This window comes from Squalius cephalus (assembly GCF_949319135.1).
Source record: "Squalius cephalus genome assembly, chromosome: 17".
NCBI classification, from domain to species: Eukaryota; Metazoa; Chordata; class Actinopteri; order Cypriniformes; family Leuciscidae; genus Squalius; species Squalius cephalus.
In genome coordinates, this window is record NC_137138.1 from 30,057,780 (window position 1) to 30,066,251 (window position 8,472).

General features: G+C 44.8%; 1 protein-coding gene across 1 annotated transcript; it reads right to left on the reverse strand.

Moving 5' to 3' along the window:
• Nucleotides 1–6,351: 6,351 nt before the first annotated feature.
• On the reverse strand, nt 6,352–7,252 carry LOC307174516 (putative inhibitor of apoptosis; the record flags this gene model as incomplete). Its single annotated transcript, XM_079898381.1, has 1 exon — nt 6,352–7,252. Exon 1 carries the CDS (start codon nt 7,234–7,236, stop codon nt 6,352–6,354), a length of 885 nt encoding a protein of 294 aa, XP_079754507.1. The 5' UTR covers nt 7,237–7,252.
• Nucleotides 7,253–8,472: the final 1,220 nt, after the last annotated feature.

Below are 8,472 nucleotides of genomic sequence, written 5' to 3' on the forward strand. Positions count from 1 at the left end.
AGGACGTTCGTTCAAAAAGCAAGCTTGACAAACGCTTCCTGCCATCTCGTGAGCAGCCTCACTCCTCTAAAAAGAGCGCTGAGCACCGTGCCACTCAGAAACAGAGCGTTTCCTCTCGTGCTCCCCCACAAAGACCGCGGGGACACGGAGGGCGCGCTCAAACCCAGCAGTCTTCGAGGGGTAAAACGGATCTGCGGACCGTTATTACTGCCAAGAAGGCTGCTGGGAAGAAGTCCTGACGTCCGAGGGCTCAGGACAAATTAGGGTAGTCCCCCCCGAAGCAGAGCGGTCAACACCTCTTTTTACGGTGCCCGTCTCTCTTCGGTGCCCTCAGGGGACCGTTCTGCCAACCCTGCCACCTCCGGTGTTACAGGGCGCAGCGGTCTCCGGCGAGCACATATCTCAAGGACCACCCGGAAACGTAGTGGCCTCGGGATGCCCGCCCCCTCTGAGGAGGGTGTTAGAGCAGTCTGTTCGGTCGTTCCCTGCCGGTGCGCCGTTACAGGGCGACGAATTGACTACTCAACAACAACAAAATCCAGAAACCAGTCTCGAGAGGCTGGTACCTCTAGTAGAATCTTTGACAGCGTGGAAGCTACTGTCAAATGTTTCTCGTTGGGTCCTGCAGACCGTGGAAAAAGGGTATCAGATACAATTCAAGAAACGCCCACCTCGGTTTATGGGGGTCCTGCCCACAGTGGTGGGCCCCGAGCAGGTTCTGGTTATGGAACAGGAAGTAAACACTCTGTTAGAGAAAGGGGCCATAGAATATGTACCTCCCTCCAACAGGGAAACCGGGTTTTACAGCCGGTACTTCATAGTTCCAAAAAAGGACGGGGGATTGCGTCCCATTTTAGATCTTCGAGTTCTGAACGAGTCAGTCATGCAGCTCAAGTTCAAAATGTTAACATTGAGACAAATCGTGCCACAGATCAGGTCCGAGGACTGGTTTGTCACGATAGATCTCAAGGACGCATATTTCCATATTTCCATCCGTCCGTGTCATTGGAAGTTCCTGAGGTTTGCTTTCGGGGGCAAAGCATACCAATATCGAGTACTTCCATTCGGCCTAGCTTTATCACCCCGCACTTTCACCAAATGCATGGATGCAGCTCTGGCGCCCCTGCGCCTCCAGGGTATTCGCATCATGAACTACATCGACGATTGGTTGATTTTAGCTCAGTCGCATCAGTTGGCGGTTCAACATCGAGATGTTGTTCTCGCCCACATGAAAGAGTTGGGGTTACGGCTGAACGCCAAGAAGAGTGTGCTTTCTCCAGTCCAGAGGACCACTTTTTTAGGCGTGGTTTGGGATTCTGTGTCGATGCAGGCGCGCCTGTCACCGCCATGTATAGAGTCCATCCTTGCAGCTGTGAAAAGTGTAAAGCTAGGGCAGCTACTCACTGTCAAACAGTTCCAGAGACTGTTGGGTCTCATGGCAGCAGCTTCCAACGTGATACCTTTTGGACTGCTGCACATGAGGCCCCTGCAGTGGTGGCTCAGGACCAGGGGGTTTTCCCCGAGGGGCAACCCATTTCGCACAATCAAGGTCACGCGGCGATGCTTACGTGCCCTGATTATGTGGAAGAAACCTTGGTTCCTGTCCCAGGGCCCAGTGTTGGGAGCTCCTTGTCGTCGCAAACTGCTAACGACGGATGCTTCCCTCACGGGTTGGGGAGCGATCCTGGAGGGTCGCTCATCTCAAGGTCTGTGGGAAGACCATCATCGTTCCTGGCATATCAATCGCCTAGAGATGTTAGCTGTCTTCCGGGCTCTGAGGAGCTTCATCACAGATCTCAGGGGACACCATGTGTTAGTGCATACGGACAACACGTCGGTAGTTGCCTATATCAACCACCAAGGGGGTTTGCGCTCGCACCCATTATCCAATCTGGCACGCCATATCCTCTTGTGGTCCCAGGGGAAGTTGCTGTCACTCAGGGCAGCCTACATCCCCGGGGTCCAGAATATAGGAGCAGACACTCTGTCGAGACAGGGGCCGAGGCCCGGGGAATGGAGGCTCCACCCCGAGGTGGTGGAGCTGATATGGAGGGAGTTTGGCCAAGCACAAGTGGATCTGTTTGCGTCTCGAGAGACGTCTCACTGTCCACTTTGGTTCTCCCTCACACATCCAGCTCCTCTCGGACTGGATGCCATGGTACAGGCGTGGCCGAGGCTACGTCTGTACGCTTTTCCCCCAGTTGCTCTGCTCCCGGGAGTTCTGGAGAGAGTTCGCAGGGACCGGGTTTGCCTGCTTCTTATAGCCCCGCGGTGGCCGGGCAGAGTATGGTTTCCCGATCTTGTGTCCCTCCTCGACGGGCATCCTCTGGAGCTTCCTGTCAGGAGGGACCTTCTGTCCCAAGCAGGGGGCTCAATTTTCCACCCCCGCCCAGAACTGTGGAACCTGTGGGCTTGGCCTCTGAGGGGGCCCAGCTCATAGATTCAGGTCTCTCAACTGAGGTTGTTGAGACCATTCTGCAGTCCAGAGCTCCCTCCACGAGGAAACTTTATGCCCTGAAGTGGAGAGTGTTCACTTCTTGGTGTAGTGACCGTCGGTTGGACCCAGTTAACTGCCCAATTGGTACAGTGCTGGAGTTCCTGCAGGACCGGTTCACGGCAGGTCTGACCGCGTCCACTTTAAAGGTTTATGTGGCGGCCATAGGTGCTTACCACATTCCTTTGGGTGGAATGTCTGTGGGGAAAGACCCTTTAATATCTCGTTTCCTTCGTGGCACTTGGAGGCTGAGGCCTGCAGTTCGCTCTAGGGTGCCACCTTGGGACTTGTCCATTGCTCTACAAGGCCTGTCCCTGGCCCCCTTTGAGCCCATTGAGGAGGTTCCTGAGAAGTTTCTAACTCTGAAAGCTCTTTTCCTTCTGGCTATTTCTTCTCTTAAGAGAATAGGGGATCTGCAAGCATTGTCGGTTGCTCCGTCATGCTTAGAGTTTGCTCCGGGTATGGTTAAAGCCTTTCTTCATCCAAGACCGGGTTATATCCCCAAGGTCCCCACTAATGTGGTTAGACCTATTGTTCTGCAGGCCTTTTGTCCTCCTCATTTTCAGAATGCGGACCAGGAGGCTAATAATTTGCTTTGCCCAGTTCGGGCGTTAGATGCCTATGTCCACAGAGCTGCCCTGTGGCGCAAAAGTGATCAGTTGTTTGTATGCTTTGGGTCCCCTAACAAAGGAGGTCCGGTGTCTAAGCAAAGGATGAGCAAGTGGGTGGTCGAGGCTATCTCACTTGCTTATGAGGCGGTTGGACAGCCTTCTCCTTTGGCTGTCCGGTCGCACTCTACGAGGAGTATGGTGGCCTCTAAGGCCCTTATTTCAGGAGTGTCGTTACAGGATGTTTGTGATGCGGCAGGCTGGTCCTCACCGCACACTTTCGTCAGGTTCTACTCTCTGGATCTAGACTCTGCTCCAGGGTCTCATGTTTTGTCTTCCTAGTGCTGCTCACCAGATTTCACACAGGACAGACACTTGTAGCTATGGAGGCGTTGGTATAGACGTTCCCATAGCGTCAAACTCGACGCAACGTGAGTTCCCTTGAAAGGGAACGCCTCGGTTACGACTGTAACCTCGGTTCCCTGAAGAGGGAACGAGCGTTGCGTCACCTTGCCATATCTCCTTCATGCCTGTCAGCACGACTTCAGACTTTACGAAGCTTTCGTTTTCTGTTTCGGGCCGGCTTTTATAGTTTCCTGGTACGTGACGTCACCCGCCTCTGACGTTCCGCCACACCATTGGACTGATTTTACATGTGCTTCAAGACGTCATCACGCAAAGCGTTCCCATAGCGTCAAACTCGACGCAACGCTCGTTCCCTCTTCAGGGAACAGAGGTTACAGTCGTAACCGAGGCGTTTGTACCACCAAAAGTTTCTTTGAGTTTTCGTATTTTTTCGTATTTCCCATTCATTTCCTATGTCGGTCATTTTTGACCGGCAGGAAGCTAAGTGTGACTATTTTTTTTCCGACCCTTTAACATATCCGAATCATGTCCATGATTTTTTTGTGTGTTCACATAGCTAATACAACAAAAGTTACCAAGTGTCATCCCATTCCGATGAAGCAAAAAAAAAATTACAAATGAAAAATGTAAAAGTTTTCGTCCGTTTTTGACCGAAGAAGCCCAGAGAGGTTATTAACTAGTGAAAATGTAAATGCTGATATCAAGAATTAGCATTGTTACTAGTGGAAATGTAATTCCTGATATCAAAAATTGCCATTGTTACTAGTAGAAATCTAATTTCTGATATCAATAGCTATCGTTTTAACTAGTGAAAATTGAATTGTTGATTTCAAGAATTCATATCCTGGAAATGAATAAAAGTTAAAACGGCTTGCCATACTGAGAAGACATGCACCAATATTGAAAAGTCAGACAGTGACAGTGAGAGTGATGAGGATAAATACTTGAGTGACAATGACTGACTGTTTTGTTGAACTCTTCAATAATGAAACAAAATGCAATTTTTTTTTCTTCATTTTTTTCAGATTTTTTTTTTTCATTTTTTCCATTTTTTATTTTTTATTTTTCCAATTTTTTGGCAAACGATCCAATAAATATTTTTAAAATAGTCTGGGTCTCACTTGTCTGCCTTATTAGGAATACATTCATCAAAAAGTTTACCATTTTAAAGCCTTCATAGAAGTGAAAAGATTATATATTTTATTTTCTGTGATTTTTCTGTATATATTGTCTGCCATCTTGAATTTTGGCACTAAAAATGAAGAAAAAAATTGGAAACAGGTTGTTTTGTATTCAGTGGGGTCCTAGCAAGTAAAAAAAACACCAGTTGCAAAAATCTATATGAACCGTTCCTAAAATAACACAATTCCCCACACTTGGATGAATACATTTATTAGATTTATTTAATAATATTACCAGTTCCATATTATCTTTATTAAAAAATAAGACAATAAATGAATTTATTTTTTAAATTTGACTGCATTCTTTACTTTTTGATTTATGAATTATAACAGACTGATGGGAAAAAACATTATTTTGCTGTTACTTTTTTAAAATTTGTTTTATTATTCAACTATTTCTTTCTTTTTGTTAGTTTTTATTAGTTGTAATTTTATATAAACATTTAACTTTTAAAATAAAGGTTTTACAACAACATCACCATCTTCTGTTATATTTGGGTCTCCATGCTCATCTACTGTACAGTATATGATATTGGTGAAGGGGGCCCCGCATGAATATATTTTTTAGGGGGCCCCCCGAATTCTCTAGCTACGGCCCTGTTCACATCGCATCGTAAGCGCATAATATCACCTGCTCAAGTACGTCTTGACGAGTTTCTTCTGTATTAAACAGCGAATCTTCTCAGTCAGATCGTCGCAAGATCTCAGGAATCCTCTCACACTGCTCGTGTTCACGCGCTCCATCGCTAACGATTCAAACTTCCATAAAGCGCGCCAAAACAGCAGCGCGGAGATGTGACGTCACGTGTCGAGCCCTGCTCGTAAAAAGCACATCTTTACATTTCTTCTGAAACAACAATTTTTAACATCACTAGCGCAACACTTATCGTATTGCCGGGTGTGATTGTAATGTTTTGTATGGCGTTTTCTTTACACTCTCCCCGGATATCTGTTTCCTACAGTTAGTTGTAATGTTAGTGAACTCTAGGTCTTCTCTTTGTTCATATAAGACAGTATTCGCATGAATTGGCTTGATAAAATTATGTTTTAAACCATCATCTTCACTTGAGACATTTACATTATATTATATACCGTCCTATATACCGTTATACCGTCCTAGTTTTTAAATAGCGCTAAAATGTATATTTTAACCCTTTATGCGGATATGCCGCACAAGGTTCTCTGTTCTCTGGTTCTATGTTTTTAAAAATAAAGACAAGGATGCCTCTTTCTATATGCGACCCTCAAAATCTGTGCATACAACAAAACACGTGTAGGTGTACGATGATTTATCAGAAAATTACTTTTGTTTGAAGAAAAGCTTAAATCAGCTGGTGCTTGATAACTATTGAAGTTATATTGAAGTTATGAATTCGGTAATGATGCGATATGGATATCACGTTTTAATTTTAACTCAATACTCTAAAGGTCTATGAACTTTAACATCTTGTTGGTCAAATTAACTTAAAGCCTGCGCAAAATTATTCTTAAAGCACATTAACTTAAAGCATGCACATCCTAGCTACTTTCTAAATGTGTGTTACAGAACTTATGGTGAACAATTCACCCATATGTTTTAAACGTGTAATGTTTAAACTGATTTTGTTACTGGATTAAGTGAAAATAATAAACTTCTCCTTTGTTTTTATTCATCAAGTTAAATGTAAAAACTGTTGTTACTTGGATGATGAATATCTTCGTTTTATGATAGGAAAGTACGGACAGCGCCTTTGACCAATCCTCTACATATGGGGCACTTGCGCAGAGAAGGCGCACATTCTTTGCACACAACTAGGTGACCACAGGGGATGAAGACAATGTTCACTTCATTATCCATGCAAACTTTGCATGTGCGCTCCTCTTGAAGTCTTCTTAACTGTTCCTCCATAGACAAGTCTGAAAGATCTTGACTCGGGTATGCTGCTTCATTTGTCTGGGCCGTCAGGCCACACTCAAATTCCATCTCTAAAGCAGACTTCACCACAGGATTGTTCTCTTGTTCTCTCACAAATTCTCTTGAGTCGCTGTCTCCATTAGTCAATAGCTGTTCAAATAGTCTTGGAAATCTTGCTTGAATCTGATGAACAAACTCTTGGCCCTTTTCTTGCAAGAGGTATTCACATCTTGGAAACCACTTGGCATGTTCTACCCATGGATCATCACCAGACTCCCAACATCCGAGTCCACCATCGCAACAAAAGCACTTCACGTCATCATTACGACCAACATAGTAAAAACCAGCCTTAGCCAATTGGTCTGGTCGAACAGTTATTCTTGAGGGCCAGTAGACAAATGTGAGCAACCTTTCTTCACACTGTTGCATTGCCGATACATTGGAAAGGCTAGATAAAGGTACATTATCTGCACGGTCACCTTGAACGAAGCGGCATTTGGGGTAATGCCTCTGGTGTTCTGATACTGCACGATCTCCCGGTTCCCAGTTGCTAAGCTGGCCTCCACAACTGAAGCAAGCCACTCTGTCGCCCTGGCCAAGGTAGTAGAAACCAGCTTTGGCAAGCTCGGCCGGAGCTACTGGTGCAAGAGTCCAATTCTGAAAGGTGTCAAGGCGTTCCTGTTCCCGACGCATGCCAGGATTGTGACAAGCCGGAGGGCGCTGGTGAGACATATCCTGGTGAGACATCCATGTAAGCCACCCGCTCCTCCGTTTGGCCTGAAACGGATGCCGTGGTGGTCGATGTTACGGCTGTCACAGGGGCGGAAAGAGGATGGCTACGTTGCGAAGCGGGGGAAAAGGCACTTTTGATGAAGGCTCTGGATGAAGACATAAAAATGTGACCACTCAAGCCCTTCTCTCTGCCGGACATCCCATGACTAGTGTCTAGTCGTCCGAACACATAATCTTATTAAACTTATTAAATACCCTCTATGATCCAGGACCCGATGCTAAGAACAAAATCAAATTTTGTTCAACACCACAAAATGTAATTTTTTCTGTTCTGTACACAGCGGGCAATTTAGTTGTATCATTTGAAAAATCACCACACAATTTCAGGTATTCACATCTTGGAAATGGTTGCCGCCTCGGGAATACGGTAATTAAAATGCAGAAAACAAATATTTAAATATTTAATCTTTTAAATCATGTAGTATTTTTTATTATTCTAAATATTATTATTTTTATGTATACTATTTTTATGAGCTCAGACATTTTTTTTTAACCAGAAATGTTTTTATTTCAACATTATACTTTCATACATTGAAGTAGTGAAGAAAATGATAGACCGGCATTACGTACATAAAGTAAAACAACATTTACAGATGGTCTAACCAGAATAGAAAATCTCTGCAGGTGATCATGTTTTTCTCTAGGCTATAGTTGACCAGAATTTCAACTATTTCACCAACGTCTGTTTTTGCATTTTTTGACACCAGTGACACACAGAGATCCGTTACAAATGTCCATATAGCGAGTATCTCTTTGACTCCGAATTCGTCACTACATGCTCTCAACACATCCAGAACTTTTCTGAGGATCACGCCGATCGGCTCTTTGCCGTTAAAAAACATGGGCGTTACATCAGTCCATGACTTTATCAAGCCTCTTACGACAACCATTTCATTTTTAGCGCAATTTTCCACCGGACAAATTGCGATTGTTAACTCATGATTTCTGTTCTGTGCGTCTGTGCGCACCAATCTTGCACTTCTATCTACTCCTCAACCAGACCACCTAGAGACTTCGGGTTTTCGGCATTATGTTAAGGAAGGTCTAATCTCGGGAACGCACACAAAAAAATCCAGGAAAAGATTTACTATCTCTTAGTGTTGTGATCCCATGAGGTGAGAAAATTGCGCTAAAACA